The 19,678-nt window shown below is 36.3% G+C and overlaps 1 protein-coding gene across 1 annotated transcript in view; it reads right to left on the reverse strand.

Annotated features, from left to right (window-relative positions):
- The window catches only part of DOCK4 (dedicator of cytokinesis 4), a 167,659-nt gene that overhangs the window by 77,076 nt on the left and 70,905 nt on the right, over window positions 1–19,678 (reverse strand). Inside the window, exons 14-23 of the mRNA XM_009327700.1 lie at window positions 16,555–16,679; window positions 14,889–15,051; window positions 13,182–13,288; window positions 12,340–12,496; window positions 6,445–6,542; window positions 6,263–6,346; window positions 6,070–6,170; window positions 5,410–5,491; window positions 4,188–4,358; window positions 2,516–2,708 (exon numbers count right to left, since the gene is read on the reverse strand). Of these exons, the coding sequence (XP_009325975.1) occupies window positions 2,516–2,708; window positions 4,188–4,358; window positions 5,410–5,491; window positions 6,070–6,170; window positions 6,263–6,346; window positions 6,445–6,542; window positions 12,340–12,496; window positions 13,182–13,288; window positions 14,889–15,051; window positions 16,555–16,679 (1,281 nt within the window). The remainder of the gene's footprint in view (window positions 1–2,515; window positions 2,709–4,187; window positions 4,359–5,409; window positions 5,492–6,069; window positions 6,171–6,262; window positions 6,347–6,444; window positions 6,543–12,339; window positions 12,497–13,181; window positions 13,289–14,888; window positions 15,052–16,554; window positions 16,680–19,678) is intronic.

The raw sequence follows: 19,678 nt of genomic DNA on the forward strand, positions 1-19,678 counted from the left end.
TGTTTCTTTTTAGACACCCAATGCAGTGTACTACAAAGATGCAGAAGTAAATATGGAAAAATAGAAGTAAAGTAAGGCCTTAGCACCCACTAACTTTTCACAGGAGCTAGGCAGATAACTGCTGTTGACACCTTTTAACATCTCTGTAGTTGTTACCTATAGGAAGAGCTGAAGTTTAAAATTACTGAAATAGAAAAAGGTTCTAAGCAAGCTATATCAAAGCCTCAATACAGAGCCATTTCAGACATCCTATCTACACATGCTCAGTAAATACAATATATAACCTGCATTCCCTAGAGAGGCAGGTAGAGACCAGATTCATCGAATACATCTGAAATTGTACTAAACATCTGTGCTTGGGTACCTTAAATCAACCCCTGCATGTCTGATGTTTCTATTTTCAATAATATACCAAATATATTTCCCAATTTTAGCGAAAGCGTAGCTTTAGTGTCAGTTGATTTCTGCAGCAGTGGGAGCTAATGTGTTAGTTGTTCAGGCCCTTGCAGCACAAAATGCGTAAAACTCCCATGCTAAACTACTCTCACTTGTTTCCAAGCAAGCTCCCAATAACAGAAAATGTTATCTAAGAAGTGCCCTCCTCATTTTTAGACATTTGAATAAAGTTATTTCCTGCATTCCATCTAGTTCCAATGTGTTAGCTAGCACTGCAGCTTGCAGTGTTCATCATCTTCATCTGGGAGACAGAAATCAATTATTTTCACAGCAGCAAGCCTCAACTTCACATTAGGATGTACAGTTTGCTCTGCTCATTAACATAGTCTAGTGCAATATTTATTTTCCCTTTAAAATCCTTTTTAAAGGGAAAATTTTAAAAGGACTTCCTTCTAGGGATTGGCAGAGGGAAAGTCTACTTATATTTTTGTATTCTAAAGAGGTAAAACATTAAGGGCAAAGAGACCAAGATGCTGATCTCCACATGACCCTTCAACTTAATGATGACTGAAATTATACTGTACAAGTGTTTGCCTGAGCTTCCTATCATGGACATTGGGAGCTTATATTACTGCCTGATGTCTTTCACATCAGTTTCCCTGTGGTCTAAGAAATTTAGATTCTATTTGTGTATAACCCGCACTCCATGTAAAATTTAACATGCAATTTTCACTGCTTTTATAGCCAAACCAACTCATATGACCTCTTAATAATGAAACTGGATTTGAATAAAAACCTAACACTTTTACAAAAGGAAGCAAACAAAAAAAATTGTCATACAGCTGAAAGTAGATTTACAGTTCCAAGAAAGTTCCCAAGAGTCCATTACATGGCATTAAATAACTCTCTTTAATTACTTTCATTCATTTGGACCTTCTGGTTAGGCTAACCGAGATAATGGGAGGAAAATGGAAACAATGCTACCTGGTCCCTAAGTAGTTTGGAAAATGAAAAACATAAGTTAGGGCATCCTTAAGATTGCTCCATGAATATGTCATCATCTACACCCAGAGTATCAAAGGTCTGATCAATCAGCTGTAGCGAGAGCTAACTGTTCTGGAAGGGACCGCCATGGAGGCTCACAAGGGAAAGGGTAAGCTGTTTTCACAACCAGAATGAAGCAAAGTAGCCAGGATCCAATACTTCTTACCCATTTCTTTGAGCTCACAGTTTTAAAGTACAATCACTGAAAGCATTTAAAAAAAAAATATTTTCTAAGATCTATTCCTTTATTTTGCAGCATCTCAAAATATTTATGCATATCCTGGTGGTTTTTGAAGACCCTTCATCATTGTAATGTGTTTATCTTGAATGCCTTAGATGGTAAAAGTTACTGTTTCTACTGAACTCCATCAGCCAATACCCAAACAGCTCTCAAGAGGGCTTTTGGTGAGTAAACTGACACTTATTAGAATTCTTTAAATCTCTTCTATTTTAATTCTTTTATTTCAAAATTAGTTCATCTCAAATTTAATATTTGGTCACTTCTACGGGTTTCACTTAGAACAGAAAAAAAGAATGTCAAGCTCACCACCACAAAGCATTTTTTCCTTCCTCATAGCAAATAACTGTGCTGTTATATACTTTATGCACCACCTATCACTTGTATTTGTGTAGCCTTTTTATGCTACATTAAGAAACAGAGGATCTAAAGTGCTGAACTAGCAAGAGTTACACAAATAAGACTTAATGGATAAGTGACAATTTGTTTGCTGAACTGCCCCCAAAGGAGAAAAAAAGAAAAAAAAGAATCAATTTAGTAAAGCTTTTTCCTTTATAATTACTTAAAAAGTATAAAGCAAAGTTCCTTCACAGACATATTGCCAGCAGTAGATTAAAGCAAAACTGTATTTTAAGAGTCTTTCTCTCTAAAAAACAAACCACTAAATTTAACTGACTGTATTCTTGTAAATGAGCAGCTCATACAGAGCAGTGCTTCAAGAACTGTTCCTTAGGAAGCACTACTCTGAGCAACACTACTCCTTTCAGCACCAGCTGGCCCGTGTACCAAGCACACAATTTGAGTTCCTCATCTGCAGGCAGCCCAGGGTGACCTTACCTGGGTTAGTGTAGAGGTGACTCTCTACAGTTTTTCCAATACTCTGCAGTTTAACAGCTTGAAGGGACTCATCCCCATGCATGACTGTCGGCAAGCTGCCCAGAGCATCGTGAACCAAATTTGCCACTTCTCTTACATCAAAGAGCTTCAACAGTTCAGAGTACACCGATGGGAATGAGCTGAGAAACACAGCCTAGAGGAAAAGGGCAAAACCGGACAGTCAGACATTGCAGTTTAGTTTTGACATGTATAGAATTTAAATAACTACAGAAATTTAAGTAACTGTAGAAAAATGCCTGGTTTTACTTTTCAGGGGTAGTTAGTAGCTTTAAAAATGGTCATATTTTCAGAAGAAATATCCTCACATTCATTAACGGGCTTACACTTGTGACTATTTTCCTTTAAGCATTATCTAATGACTGTTCATTTCTCCCAGGACAAAGTGAAAGTAAAAAGTTCAACTTAGAACAAAAATATTTATACTCTACAGATTCTTCATGATCTATGTGTGAGAGGAAATTTTTAAAAAGATAACAGAAACCAGCTGATATCAGAACAAAAATATTTGAGTGGAGTTGTTTTGGTTTGCTTTGTTTTAAGATAAGTAATGTAACGGCCTCCATATCTTCCATTTTTCAAATAATGAACATTTTTATTTTGGAGGGAGACAGCACTGGAAGTCTTGGTTCACTTCAACAATCCTAAAATAGGGTTAGAAATTCATTGGTGAGTATAATGAATATGGAAACAAACAAAACATTAGAAAAGAAAGGAGGGCAATGCCAGAGAAGGGAAGCTAGAACTGACATTCCCTTCTTCTCCAAATCCTGCCGACTGAGAAAAGCTACTCATACCTCAGACCTTCTTCACACTGGTGTCAGAACAGATGACATACAAGGTTAAAGATACTGAAGAAGAATTCCAGATGTGGTCGTTTATATCATTTTGCTATTATCTTTTCACTCCACCTGCTTACATGATATGAGATGGAAGAACCACCTCTCTACTACTCTGTTCTCTCTGATTTGCCATTTTCTTGAAGAACAATTTTCTACAGAGCTTAAGAAATTAATAATTCTTAACCGGTCTTAAACACCTTTGGTTACAGAAACAGGGGAAGAAGACTGTATATCCGTAAGCTGTAGAAGTTGGTAAATCTGAAGCACTTAATGTAGAGAGCTGTCTCCTGTGTGATTTGCCTCTGTGCTTTAGCACTGGTCAATTTTAGTAGTTTCAACTGAAATAAAGATACCACATAAGTATTAAAACATACAGTTCAGCAAGACTTAAGTTTTCTGTAAAGCATGAAAACTCCAATAGTCTTTTGTATGGCTCAAATTCTTCAGTGCCAATGTGGTTAAACTAAGCTGTAAAATGCCCAAAACAGAGAAATTACTTTATTTGAATCCAGGAACATAATTACTATAATTGCAATATAATTATATTCCAAAATTAAATATTAGATTTAGGATTATCTTTGCCAAGCATATTTAGAAGCTGCTGGTATGAAAATTTCACACTATAAGACAAAAGGTATGAGAAAGAGCTGAAAATGCCATTTTGCTCTAGGAAAAACACATTTTCTTTCCAGGGAATATAGGTAAGGACACGCATACATTTTCTATATTGGACGTGGAAAGTGGCAGTAAGCAAGGCATGCTTGAAAACTTACTTGTAGTTGGGATAAAGCACTAGCTCCTTTGCTCTCTTGGGAAAGGAAGAAGCGTACTGACATAAGAAGCTCTTGAATACAGCAGCGAAATTCCTCCTCATTTTGTCCACCAGTGGCAATAGAGAATAACCTTCGAGACTGAACTATATATTTAAAGATATATTCCTGTGCCTACAAATGTCAAAATCAGAGATAACTCAGAAAAATGAACCAGCTCATCTTTAAATAGAACACACGCAATGATTATCTCATTCAAGTAATGACTTGGGTCTGAAAAAGGACACCATGTTATTTAATATTGGCAAATCTTTCTATTGAAACACTAACAACATTTCAAAAGCACATACTCAGAAATGCTCTTCCCTTGCCTTTCATAATCTCTACAAACCAGGGAACACTTGGGTTTTTAACAGATGGAAAACTGCAAAATCTCAACACTGTCCCCCTGCCATCCCTTGCATGTCTTTGGCTACAAAAACACATATTGCATAAACATACAGGGCCAATATAAGAAATAGGCTCAAACTTTAGAGCTGTTCTTAGAATTTCTCTGCCTGTTAAAAGTTGTTCTCCTGTCAACTGCTAACTAGATAATAAAAAAAGAGCTTAAGTTAAGTTGCAAAACTGTTGGAATGTAAATTAAAAATACAGCCCTTTCTTAGTAGCAAGATACCTAAGTTAACAGCAGCATAGAAAAGCACAGAAAGGTACCACACTGATATTTTATTTCCAGACTGTAGCACTTGTCCCAAATGAGATTATTGTGTTGTACAACTCAGCCTGACTCCACTCCAGCTTTGTTGATGGTACAAAACAGGACAACAAGAGCAAGCAAACCCACCATTTTCAGTAGAATTCCCTGGCATCAGCTTTGAACCATTAAGTCAGCATGCATGTCTGCCATTTAGATTCAGATATGCAACAGACGTTAATACTACCAATGCAATCTACATTTTATTTCTTAAATAACTCTTACTCATGTATATCCTCATTCAGGACGGAACATAGAGCTTCAGAGTCTAGTAGTAGCTCCATTGATCAACTTATTGACAAAAGAGAACGATGAATAAACTGACTGCACTGAAAGAGTCTGCAAGTCCCTAGAATTAGTACTACCATTCCATCATTTATACATACTCTGCTTCATTTCCTGAGCTAAAGCTGTTGGTATTGTATGAATACATCATTCAAATATATAATAGCCTCCGACAATTTTTATTACCTTTAGTACTTCCTGTATGTGCTCGTGCAGCTCCACTTCGGTGACTCGATCAATATGCCACTTTAGTACTTTTATAAGATCTCTAGAACACAACATCAGAAAGTATTATAACACAGAAGTGGGAGAACGGTTAACTTTGCATTTAAAATGCAAACCAATACCTGTCATATGAGAAACACTGACAAAATAAAAAATATATGACTAGATTTCGCTAATCACTACAGGCCCAATATTACACTTAGTTTTCAGTCTGCTGAAAGCCACCTAGTAGATCTCTAATGAACAGGAAATAATACCAGCATTACATATGCAGTAGAATGATTTTGACAGGGATACACAAGCTCAGTTAAGCCACAAGAGTCCCTGCCAGCATGGACTATCCCTGCTATTCCATGCATCTGTTTCCAGTCTCATTAAACTGCATTGGTTTTAATGGAAGTCTAGGTAGCAAATAAATACAGAGAGTACAGCATTAGCAAGTAACCTTTCAGGTAACTTAAAGTTGTTTTACTCTTTTTTTAATGGCCTAAATCTGGGCATTCATATAAGCATTGCATTTTATTTCTAATGATACCATTTAATTTAACCTAGTGATTGATTCGGCTTAGTTTACCAATAACCATCAGTATTCAAATCAGATAGAAAAAGTACAGACTTCACCTGTATGCAAGTGCTCCTGCAAAATGACTTTCAATGTAAGTGTCCATTACTGGCTTAAAGTGGTGAAACTTGCTGTCCTGCAGCAAATTTATTATGTGAACCTAAATGTGAGGGAAAAAGAAAAAAAAAAGCTTTTTTTCTTTTTTACTTAGTTCTTAAATAGTGTTAAGCCTCATCACAAAATGAAACTTACCAAACAATCAAATACTTTTGATCCATATTTTTGAGAGTTTTCATCTAAAATCCCAAATAAAGTGTCTAGCGTATCTTGAAGAAACTGATTGGAGAGAATAAGAGACAGTTTGTTATTAATAATAGGTATTTTTGTATACATTATTTCCCTCATATCATCTAAAAGGATAAAATGGTATATACCTTCACTATTTCTGAACCATCAATTTCTTTTAATTTTGAGAGGCAACCTGCAATTTTGTCTGGGTGGGTTCTCCATTTCAGAAGGTCAAGCATATCTCCTGCAAAAACAAAATGCAAGATTAAAGCTGGAAGCAAAGCAGCATTTCAGATTTTAAATTCTAGCATTACAGTCCACTCAGCAAAACTTGGCTTCATTAAAAGAAAACATCTCAAGATTTGCTATAATATGATCTGCCCAACAACAAATTTTCATTCCATCCCATAATTGCTCCACCAATAGAAACATAAGAACATGGTACCGGGTCACTAAAATCAATCTCCTGTGGCAAATATATCATGCAATCTTGTTCAGATATTTGTCAACTACCATCTTAAGAAAAGGAATTATTTTGCTGTCTCTTGTCCCATTGAAGGATGCCTTCCAGAGCTGTCGTCTGACGGCTAGAAATAGTCTCCTAATTACTAGTTTGTAGGTATTTAAAATACTCATCTTCCTATGCCTTTTTAGAGAACAAACACAACACCTCTAAGCTCCTGCTTTATTAATAAGCAACACAATCTCTTCTGGAAAATAAACTCTTCTGAGCTAAAACATACCTGAGTACCTTCACCCTTCCTCCAGTTTTAATTCATTCTCCTTCAGCTTTCTTGACGAAAATGGTAACTACATTACAGATGAGATTACATCACTGCTTTCTATATCATTAGAAAGCTCATATGTCTGCTGTAAACACGGACGTTCTAGAATTTGGGGTTTTTTTTAGATACATCATATCGGTGACACGAATAGGTCTTTCTCCTGTGGAGTACTGTTCAGCTCCCTGACTACAGCAGAATCCCCAAGAGTCTCCATTAGGGTATGATCCTGCCTTTTGTACCATTAGTTTTGATCTAATTTCTACCCTTTCTTATTAATTATTTAAATCAAAGTTACCTTGTTTTGCCTGTATCAGATTTTGATTTTGTCCCTCTCAACTGATGAGCCCTTTCAACTACATATTAGCAACAAATTTCATTAACAGGCTCTCTAGTGTCTCAGGTTTTAGTGAAGCAACTCCCATCCCCACCCGCTTCCACCCCTCCAAACAAGAGATCAATCCCAGGCCTAATTCTTCAGATCTAGTAGTATCTTCCTTCCACTCAAGAAGGAAATTCTTTCCATTACAGTGCAAACTGCTAGTTCCCTTTTAGCCCTTATTTACCAGTTTTTAAATTATTATTCTAATCTGTATCTTTTCTAATTTCCCATGTGGTGTTACTGAAGTCCAGATGGTTTAGATCTGCTATGTTTCCTCTGAATAATAATAATAATAATAATAATATTGAAAAGAAAGATTAAGAAGTTTATTCTGGCATAATATGCCTTTGATAAACTCATCTTGCAGCACACTCCATTTAGCTACATGTCCATTCTTTCATCCATGATTTCTTGTAAATACTTGCATAAAATTCATCGGAGGGTGATGGCCCAGTTAACATATCTGCTCTTCCATCTGTCTTAAATGTAGGTTCTATATTTATTACTCTTGGGTCATCTGTTATTGCTTTCAGCTTCAGATATGTACTAAAAAACCCACCTCGCTCTGAGATTGGGAATTTCATGTCCCATACCATTCAATATCCTAAAATAGAGTTTTGCAAACTTGGCTCGGCTTTTCAGCAGTTTTCACTTGATCCTGACCCTTGCTGAACTCTGACACGTTGATGTTATTTTTCACCCTTCTGTTGCAGGTTCTCTGCTTACTCCTCACATTTTCTTCCCCTGTGACTCACTCGCTCATGTCTGCAGCTCTCCTTTCAAGTTGTATTCAGAGCACAAAGTTCCACTTATTTTTGAACCGTTGAATTAAATAAATCCCAAAGCTCCTTTACATGCATGTTTACTACTTCCACATTTCACTGACCAGCTTTTCAGAATTTCTCAAAGCCTGGTCGTTTGAAGCAGAAAACCTTAACCACCGTCCAATCCTTCCATCAGCTTAAGATGAACCACTGGTCCAGTTGATCACTGCCCAGCAATGTCTTAGAAGAATCCAGTTCTTCTGAAATATTCCCAGTACTTATCAAACTGAGAAGCTAATAGCAAGTGTTCCTCGTGGTTCAGCAACTGTTTGGGTGCTTTCTGCCACAGACTGTTTTCACACTCAACATTTGAGCCACACCCATCTTTGTGTCATTTCTTTCCCAGTTGCTCCAGGAAAGCTCCTCTCTGCCACAACAAGAAATGAAGTAATATTTCTGTCTTTAATAACATTAAATAAATCTCCACCTATATTCAAATCTTGCCAGAGGTGCTAACGGCAAGCACCCTACATGCTATTCCACTAATATTTTGCTGCCTGAATTGATTTTGGTGGGCACAAATTGGTTTTATGCATTTATACATTTCTTTTTTGTTTTGCCTCACCCTGTGCTAGTATGGAATGATTTGGATTAAAAGAGATCCTTGAGTTGCCCCAAGAGTGCTGAAGGGTCCCAAATGTGCATCAGAGACACATCCCAAAGATCAAGGATGAATGATATGTCTTATTATTCCGTCAGGAATTTTTGAGAAACAAGCATTACGAATCCAGTGAACTGCATTTCTCTTTTGGATAATTAAATGGACTTCTATACTTTATTCTGTTTAAGCCTCAACTTGAGGAGTAGCGAGACTAGCTAAAGCTGTCAGTTCATAGCAGGAAAAATATTTCTTTACAGGTTTGCTGGAGGAACTTGGTGGGAACCATAGTTGACACTCAATATTAGGGATTTGTTGGGGGATTAAAAAAGAAAGAGAAAGCAAATGTCAGACACTCACTTCAAAGCACTTATTTCAAGGAAAATGCTAAGGAGGAAAGACATTGCTGAGATAACATTAGCAAATAGCCCGAGCATAAATGACATGAATAGAAAATCTGACATGTGAATCACAAGGGGAAGGGATAGCAATGCGTCATGTATTAAGAGAAATGAGAATATAAAATTGTCCCCAAAATAGGCCCACTAGGAAAACATACGTGTGGAAAAGGGAGAACGTCAATGCTGCTGATAAATTTTGCTGAAGAAGAAAAAAATTTCCAGTGCCTTCTCTTATTCATGATCAGATTTGTACCTTAAAAATAGGCTACACCTGACCTACCTTTCCTACCAAACAAAACACTCCCCTTCTCAAGGTCCGTAATTTAAATTCAAAGCACTAGTTTTAAGAAAGGGTTTAGAATCGTGTATATAAGGAAGTGGTTTGGGATGATCTTTCCATCTCTCTCCTATAAATCCTGAGACATCAGAAATTGGCCTGGCGTAGCACTATTGCACTTCAAAAGTAAAAAGCCGAATTCCACAACTGGCGGTCTGCGTTCCTCTTCCAACAGGATGCTTCTGTGGTTTCCAACACGCCCTCCAAACTGGGGTCACTCTGGAAAGCTGCCCCCTGTTACTTTTGTTTTATTAATCACCAGTTTGGCTTTTTTTAGATGCAGATAGATGGATTACACCTCTGCCTTGCAAAAGACATGCTGTATAGCATGTGCTCTGCTGATGAACAGCTGCTTACTGGGGATGTGCCGATCAGTGCTGAGAAATGAGTGGATGCCAACTTGCTAAAATATTCTGACTTGCTGGATGGATTCTGAGTCTCTGGCAGGCAGAGATCCCTCCTATATGTCAAAAACTACGTAAGACTGTATTGATAACTACTCAGTAGAAAAATACTATGTTCTCTCTCACTCTTTTGGGTTTTTTTAGGATAATGAAATATAACTATCCAGCTAAGAATGTAATATATAAAAGCTGGTATACTTTTTTGCTAACATTAACTGATTAACTATCCAGGATCAAAAGTCAATCTAAGGAGAAGCTAACTGGCAGACAGATTAGATAAGGACGCGTTCTTCTGAGATATGTTGATGAATGCACAGACTCCCCTGGTTAGAAGGTCTCTGAAAATTGTTTGGAAATAATCCTAAAAACCCCTCCAAAGTACCCAGGGTAAGGAGGTTATGGATTCCAACAACTGGGAGTCAGCCTCCTTCCCCCAGTCCCCATAATTTTAATATGCATGAGAGCTGATGGCATGTGGGAACAATCAATGAGAGAATGGCAGCTGAGTAAAATTTCCCAGCAAGCTAGTAAAGCTCTGGCCTAATTCAGTCACACCCTTTACAAGTCTGGGTTTGGGGTCCTCCCCCCACCGCACGGACAGACCAATAGCATAATTTTCAATTCATTTCCAGGCTGGACATTGTCGTTTGTAGACACAGGCAGATCTCTGAGAACTTCAGAAAAATCTCCAAACTTAGATTAAAAAATAATCAGCAATTTTAAAAAATACTAATGCAAATGTTTACTAAAAAAGTAAATACACAGATCTTTTTACTCCTGTATTTTTTAATAAATATGCTACATTCTCTCAGGGATAACTGAAGTAATGCTCACATGACCAAATATCCACATGCTTTGCTCTATGTTCATTTTCTGAGCATGCAATAGGCTTTGGCAAATTTTTGTTTAAAAGAATGGGGATTTGGAAACTCACCAAGATGAACTTCCCAAAGAAGATCCTTGGAGAAAATATGAGCCTGTCTATTGAAAATATTTCCACCCTCTGAAGTACTGCTGAAATAATTGTTAACTCTTTCAGAGCTGAAAAGGGGATCAATATTATTCAGATATTCTACACCCTCTTACTCAGAATATGGTTAAAAAAAAAAGGAAATTTTATGCCCTATGTCACACATCTATTTACATTAAGTACAAAATAACTCCTGTACTATGAACATAAATTAGTATTATAGCCCCAGACAATAGCGCAACTATTTATCAGTGAGACACTTAAGTTCTGGGCAGCACTTCCATGCATGTGTAAGTATCAGTAGATTCATGTGATTTCCTAAGTCAAGGCCTTTAACTGAAGCAAATTTACTCTCTGATTACCTATTAGCAACCTTTGGGAAAATCTTTTATCGGCTAACTTTTATTACTTTGAAGCTAATTGCTGTGAGAATACAGAATGGATGTGCACAGTGAAACAGACCACTTACTATTTGCACATAGTTCTATTTTGGACACTTCCTACTAAATGGTGAAAATTAAGATGATTATTTCAATTTAAAAAGCTGCTCTAGTTGTTGTTAAACACCTATGATCAATTTCCAAGCATTTAGCAATTTTATCATCATACATGATGATACAAGAAGGGTAAAAACACAGTCCTTCACACACAAGAGAGAGCTAAGCAAGTTCTTAAAACTCTGATAAACAGCTCAGAAAAATAATACAAAACTGCGGGGATATCAAAGAACAGTCAGAAACATATTACCAAGCAAATACACAATATTTAGAAATTTGTGGAAAACTCTTTCAGTTACAAACTGTAGTTAACATGGCAAAGAAACAAGAATCTTAAGAATTTTATACAGAGCAATGGTAAAGAGCGCAAACACATGTATTTCTATCTGCTGCTCCTTACATCCAGTGTATAAGATTGTTTTAAGTAGTAGTAAATGTTTGTTGGCTTTAAGGAAGAGAAGTGATACAACAAAAAAGCAATATGTGCCTAATTAAAACCAAACTGCCACAGCCTAAAGCCTACAATAAGTATTTCATAAAAACTCTACAACAAACAGATTAAGAGGTTTTGTAAAGCAGCTGGGTTTTGATAGTTGATTCCAAGAGTGCTGCATTTGATTCCAATATCAAGTTAATCTAAAAAGCATTCTTGAACTACTTAAAATCAGTGGTTTATCATGCTGCATTGGTTTCCATCTGGATACAAAAAATTATGAAGAAAACCAGTTTATAAAATGGATAAAACATAAGCTTTTTTTGAGTACATCCATGCTTGCTTGGCACGGAAAAGGCTAGCTATCACACTCATTTGAATTCATCGTGTTTTAAATAATCAACATATCCTACCATTTTGTGTGAGTTTAGTGGAGCAGAGAAAGGACGTAATCCAGAAGGACTCTTTAGTGGTTTTTACTGCTTGGCTGTTGTTTCCTAGGAAAATTCCCTTTGAAAAGGGGAGTTTGAGGTAGCGACCAGAATCCTGAAGGTTTGTGTTTTCTTCACACTGTGAAAACAAACTAGTTAAAATAACTGTACTGCATAAAAACAAAGGACCAAATCCTTAAATTATATGAATTATTATTGTTTCTCTGCCAGAAACTGAAGAATTTTCACTATGCCTGTTGCAACTTTGTTTTTGGATCATAGCTTCATTTCTGACACTGAAGTCTAACAAATTTGCACAGGTTATGTCAAATGAATAGCTACAAATTTTGGTGTCAAAATCTAAAATTTATCTGGGAGTATATAAAATACTCCGAACAAAGAGATAACGGTTAAATGTGGAATGAAAATTCCACAAAACAGAAATATCTCTAAAAATGGTAACATTGAGTAGATCTGCATAAATGAGTTTGCTTGATTTTCCAACTTCAGCCATTCAGTAAGAGGGTATCATGGGGTTCACTTTGTGTGTTTTAATTGAACTTAGCTTTGTGAAATCCATTATAAATACAATGTAATATAATAGTAAGATGTAGTAAAACCAGTGCACTGAAACACATAACTAGATTCAATTGCAGTTTGTAACAGGAAGCTTAATATTAAACAATCAGCAATGGATATTTTAATGGTAACAAGATTATCACTCATTCGGTAATGAATGCAGACTTTCTCAGCCTAATGTTTCTGGGCATTTAAAGTATGTTCCAGAGGAATCATTACAGCTAATGATTACTAATTCAAATTACCTTGTGTACAATGAGTTCATGGGTGCCATCTGGCAGAGTCCTCCCATTTTCCTGCATCAGGGGCACGAAAGAAAAGCCAAACAACTTCTTCTCACCCTTTTCTTTCGCTGAAATACATATGTAAATAGCAGCACTTAAAGTTAATATTATACATTTTAGACAAAATAAATGGATATAATACAACATAAGAAAGTATACTGGAAGCTATTAGCAGCTAGCGAGACTAAGATTATCTTAAATTTCTTTTCAGATTTGCACATCATCTCCTGTAATAGTTTCTTTTATCTCACGGTAAATCAGGAAGCAGTATTCTGGAATGATTTGGTATTTATTAACAACAGATAATGGAAGCCACCAAATATGCAGTCTTAGCAATATATAGAATACCAGGAAACCCAAATGAATGTGACCTAGCCAGTCCAACATAAAGAGAAAAGGGTTTTTTTGTGACAATTATTCCCTATAGTAGCTTCTACCTACTGGTCTCCATTTTAGGTCAGCCTCAGGCTACACTGCACTTCTAGTTTCAAATAAGGCATCTGCCTCTATAGATATGACTGAAGATGTCACTGGTCCTTACATGAATGTTAGACAGCAGATAACGTTTTCAAACTTGGATGCCTAAGCTCAAATTCCAAAACTCATCTATCACCTAAATATAAAGCAGACTACAAAACACTGAGATGGCACAAATTTTCCTGAAGCCAATGAGTTCAGATGCTCAACACTTTTGAAAATCAACCAATTTTTCATCAAATGTGTATATATACGACTTATGAGTCCGGTTTTAGCACAGTTGGGGTGGTATAGGCAATCATAACAAAAATATCCAACTTGTAGTACATGGGAAAGATTGTGCAAAAATGTATCATCTGTTTGAAACATACCACTGAGGTTTTTCCTTTATTACTTCATAGCTTATAAAAGAAATCTTAAAAAGAAAAAAATGCGAATTTCTTCCTATATTACCTGTTCCTTACATTTTGAAGTTTATGTACCCAAAATCTAAATATACTACAACTTACTGTGTGTGCCACTTTCCACAGAGGCAATCTAAATAATCAAATCTTGCTATACTGACATCACCAAAAAGAGCCAAACAACAGCAGCAGTTTAAAAGACGTACAATTTTATCCACCTTTCTCTACAAGCTTGACAGCAGTCACCACCATAGCTACGAAACCTGTCTTGCATACCTTGGTATGCAGTACGTGGACCCAGACCTCACTTTTAACCTCAAAATAATTTCTAAAATTGTTCAGAATGTTTAGAGAATTTTTGAATTTTATTTTAAAAGTTAAAAAAAAAAAGGCAATACAAAAGTGATGTTAATTGACTGTGCTGTATCTACATACATTTCCCATTGGTTGGATTGCTAAACATGTACTAAGGAACAGGTATAATTTTGGATAATTTACCAGGTAAATTCTAAATTTGCATTTTGAGTTTACATGAAATTCTGTTTACATTTGCAGCTGCAATGTTGTCTATTTCTATTTAATAAAACTAGACTGGTTTCTCCTGGTAATTAGGCTTTACCAAAGCACTGAGTTCCACCAAGCAGAGCTGCAAGCCTGAGAAGCTGTGTCATGAAAGCATTACAGACAAAGTTCATGCAGCTGTCTTTTTCCTGAGGTATTATGGAAACTCATGTGCTGACTGCAGCTGTAACGGAGAGAACCAGCAGAAGTCGTGAACAGCACTTACTGGAACAGTGCCGGAATTCACAGCGGATGTGTGCTCCTCTGAATTTATCCACAGGAATAGGAAGTTTCAGCAGCTCAGCCCATCTGGGACCATTGTTATGATAAAGCACAAAGGAATGGTACTCGCTGGCTGGTGGCTCTCCAGAGCCAAATGAGATAAAATCCTAATGAAGAAAAAGTATTGATTAGAGATTAAAGGCAGCTTAGTTCACTGGTAAGATGTCATCAAGGACTGTTCTTACAAGGAAGACTATTTAATATTTACATTGATATCATAAATGCCACATGTGGTATCATGCTCAATATCTTTAAACCCACAAAAATAGGAGCACCTTGTAAATATTTGCTGATTAGAAAAAATGGCAAGAATCATCCACACTGATGAGAATCAAAGTATTATATAGGGGGAACTGGGTGATCAGGAAGGCTTAAGCAACAAATGCGATGTGAAGTCCCGTGACACAGCATGGTCCATCCAGTGTTATGCCCAAGCAACAAACAAGAATGTAACTGAGGCAAGAACAGCCCAGACTCATGATCTTTAGTCCTCTGAAATAAGCCTGTAATCCTGCTGTCATCAGTGATATGTCCCAGCATGAAAAAAGAAAGAAATCTGGATTCCTGGATTAGGAAGAAGCAAAGTGTTTGTTGCCTTTGCAACACCCATGATGGTCTCTCCATATCAAAGTAGGCAAATGGATTTTTCTAAGTCCTGACTTGGGGATACCTATTAATTCTCTGTGGGAAAGGTAAGCTGTAGCTTTTCTCCTCAGCAATTATAAGGGATCACCTCTGCATCTCGATATCCTTTATTTTTTTACATGTATATATATTAAAAAGATATATATGCACACATGCACACGTGTTGTGTAAATATGACATATTTATGCCATGCATTTATGTGCACAACCTCACTTCACATATATGTGCGCACACACACACAATTTGCACCAGACTACTTGTGTCAGCTTTTCTTCATTTTGTCACTCCACAGCCCTCAACATCATGTAGAACATGTGAAAAAAGTACTTTCAAATAAAAGGAAAAAAAAAGATGCTAAATATGTATGGAAAAGGTTGAAGGTAAACAGAAATCTTTTGGTACAGAAAAAAATCTGAGAAATAGTCATCCATTAATAATTAAAATATAAAACAATGTCTGTTTGTGAGCTATCACCAGCAGTATGCAAACAAATCTGAAGAAAAGAAGGAACATTAATTTATTCTTGTCTTGATACACGGTGGTGTTTTTTGCATCAAGGATCTCTGATTTATTAAAATCAGACAAAAAATTGAAAATGATCGAAACACGTTCTGTGTAACATGAGGAAATGCATACCTACTAAGAAGAATTATTATGAAATAAAAAATTCTCCAAAACTTGATCTTGCTTCAACATTTTCCAGCATCTTAATGGAATCATTAGTTATTTAGTTGGCAATTATACGTGTTTATCTGAATCACGTAAGTGACCACAGAAATAAAAAACATGCATTTTATAAAGGTTTTAAGCAAAGTGGAGATACTAAATATCTAAAACCAGCAAAAGACAAACATGACCTTTCCAAAGCAATTTTGTACTCTTCAAACAATGCCACAAAGATAATTTACATCTGAAAAAGTGTATCAAAATTAACTGCAGCAAGGAAAAACATACAACAAAGATACCTTTAAAATTTGACCACTGCTGTCCACGACATGCATTGTCACTTCCACATTTCTGGCCACACTTTTCCCTCCTTTCTCAAATTCTCCTCTTTCTACAGTGATATATAAATCATTCCTCATTTCACCTATAAAAAAACCAAACCAAACCAAACACAAAGTGTGCAAAAGTCAGTTCAACTTTCTTACTTTTTGCTTTTAGTACTTTAGTAGACTTTCATCTTCTCTTCCAAACAAGGGATAGTATCACACCCACAATTTACCAGTATTTTCAGATTTTAAATAATAACAATTGTTTTCATAAACCAAGAAAACCAACAAAGCTTCATCCCTCTAAAAGCCCAAGAGATTATCTGCCATACTAAACCAATTCTAGGGGCTTCTACACATCTGTTGGCTCTTTTTGGTCTTTACAGTGGCATCTCCAGCTATATCAAAGCTGGTATCTAGCTTCACCTCATTTAATTCCTCTTTTAATCTAAGGCAATATTAATGTGTTTTCTTTCATTTGTAATCTTTAAATTTCTCTGTTTAATGTCTCCTTGAAGAACTGATTGCAACTTTTAACACTTAATCTCAAAAGAAAGCGTATTACTTTGAAGAAGCAAAAAACCAAGAGGTTGGTGTTCTTTCCATTAGAAGGGCAGGCTTCCCAGATTGCTAGCATTCAAATCTGTCTTTCCGATCTAAAAGATCTCAACATATTTTACATTGACAGGGCGTTCTGAAGTTTTCTAGCAAAAAGTTAGCTTAGTTAGCTAATTTTTTGCTTGCTGGAAAGGCTTCTGAGAAATTAAAATCTTCATCAACGCATTCAAACTACAAATCCAATACAGGCACTACCCAAGTGTTACATAGCATATACAAGTTATGAAATACTGCTAGCATGTTTAAATTGAAATTCTTTGTGCGTTCATAGATTAACATGCTAAGTATTCTGTCAGACTGTAACCAGATCTTCTGGATGAGATCAATGGTAATTTTATTTTAGTTTCAGTCGACACAAACCACAAAGTTTACAGCTGATGAAAGGAAGAAAGATTGTTTGGCAGTTGGGGGGGGGCGTGGGGAGAAGCAGTACTGGTGGTGACTGGAGTGGCATGGGAGGGAAGCCCCTGTTCTGTTTGAAGATGCTAAATCTATTTCTAAAAAGTGTAAACTAATCTAGCTCTGGACAAACATTACTAGAACTACTTGGATGCAATTGGCCTTTCCATGTGAAACACTAGAAAAATGAAGGATGAACAGCATCATAATTAGGAACACCTTCTAAAATTCTAATTTCTAAATTTGGTAGAAAAAGAAATTTAAAATATATGCTTTCATCTAGTGAAATGCAAATTTAGCATAAAGGGAATATGCTCTTTTAATAAAGCAGATGTTCACTGAGCACTGGTGAAAAGAAATCAAGTATGACAGTTTTGTATATTTATAGGTGTACCACTTAGAAGTCAAACGTGAGACGGATACTTGTACTGTGGGTAAAATTAATTAAAAAATATGCAACTGATAAATAATAAATGCATCTCCAATTTCCGTCTTCACTTAAATGTGCAAGCAGAATTTGACCTGCTTGAACTTTCCAGGATACTCTAATGTTTCACATTTCTTGCATTTATTTTACCGCATGCAACTCTCCAGTGGTTTTTAAGTACCAGAAACAATGATCTTGCTACAGTCTTCTAATATTTTTATAACATTAAACATTAACATTCCATCACTGTATGCAAAATAATTAAATGATTCCTCCAAAGCACAGCCTAAACCATTGCCAAATGAAAAAAAAAAAGGTAAAAGAGGAAACTGCTATATTATCAAGCCCTCAAGAACCATATCCATTAAAAAAAGGGGGAAAATCTGCTATTGTATTACCTTATTATCAGTTATCTTCTGAAACAACTATGGACAGAGGCTAGAGTACAGCTAGACAGAATGAACAGAAACAAATACCAGGACCAGATGGTATTCACTTAAGAGTTTTGTGTGAAGTCAAGGATGAAAGAGCTGAATTACTAATAAGTGTGTGTAATCATTGAATCAATCTCTGGTTCCCGGTGGGAACCAAGTTCAAAACAAGCAAAAGGTGGTGGAATGGACAGCAAGACTTGTAAAAAAAAAAAACAAAACACAATAGCAACCCCAAAACAAAAACCAAACACAAACCGAAACCTTTCCGAAGGATGTTGTGAATGTGAAAAATGTATAAGGGTTCAAGGGAAGAACAGAGAAGCTGTGGAAGGAAGATCTACTAAAGGATATGAAACAGACAACCACAAGCAGCTCAAGAAATCCCTTGAGCTGAAAATAGCTGGAGGCTGGGAGAGCATCAGGGGGTAATTACCATACATGCATATATGCATGCTCAGTTCTTACTCTTCCTTAGGTGTCTGTTTACAACACTCGGCTAGACGGGCCCTTGATCTAAATCAGTAAAGCTGTGTGTATGTTCATTCAGGTCACAAAATCACCCTTAAAACTACTAGATTCTGATTATTTCCACGTTGCAGTAGTATTTAATTACAAAAGTTTTAGAAGCTAGTACAGTATGGTTATCAAAGATGTTGAGTCCTTGCTTAGCATACGCTTATACTAGGATTGCTTCTAGTTAGCGCTGGCAGTTGGTCACTTTCAAGAGTCTTACATTCAGAAAAAATGACAACACACAATAATCAAAAAGAGAAGCTTTGTTATATAACTGATTTTAGCACACAACTTGTAGTTGCAGCAATTTCTCTTTAAGGATTAACCTGAATTCTACATGCATTTGTGCTACATTCAGTCATTATTTTTATTTATCAGCAAGGAATTATTTAAATTTTCCATGGGGTCTTCACAGAAACATAACCAAGTAACTATTTCCAACACAAATTTCATGACCTAGCCCAGGTGAAACTCAGTGAAAACCATATTTTTTTCTTTTTAAACAGAGTAAACTGTACAGGATTTAAATGAAAATGACACTGGAACAGGTTGCCCAGGGAAGCTGTGGATGCCCTATCATTGGAAGTGTTCAAAGTCAGGTTGGACGTGGCTTTGAGCAACCTGCTCAATTTAAAGATGTCCTTGCCTATGCGGGGAGGGGGGGGGGGGGCAGGGCTGTCGGGCTTGTTTTTTAAAGATGATATTT

Source organism: Pygoscelis adeliae, unplaced genomic scaffold (assembly GCF_000699105.1).
Source record: "Pygoscelis adeliae isolate BGI_AS28 unplaced genomic scaffold, ASM69910v1 Scaffold113, whole genome shotgun sequence".
Taxonomy (NCBI): domain Eukaryota; kingdom Metazoa; phylum Chordata; class Aves; order Sphenisciformes; family Spheniscidae; genus Pygoscelis; species Pygoscelis adeliae.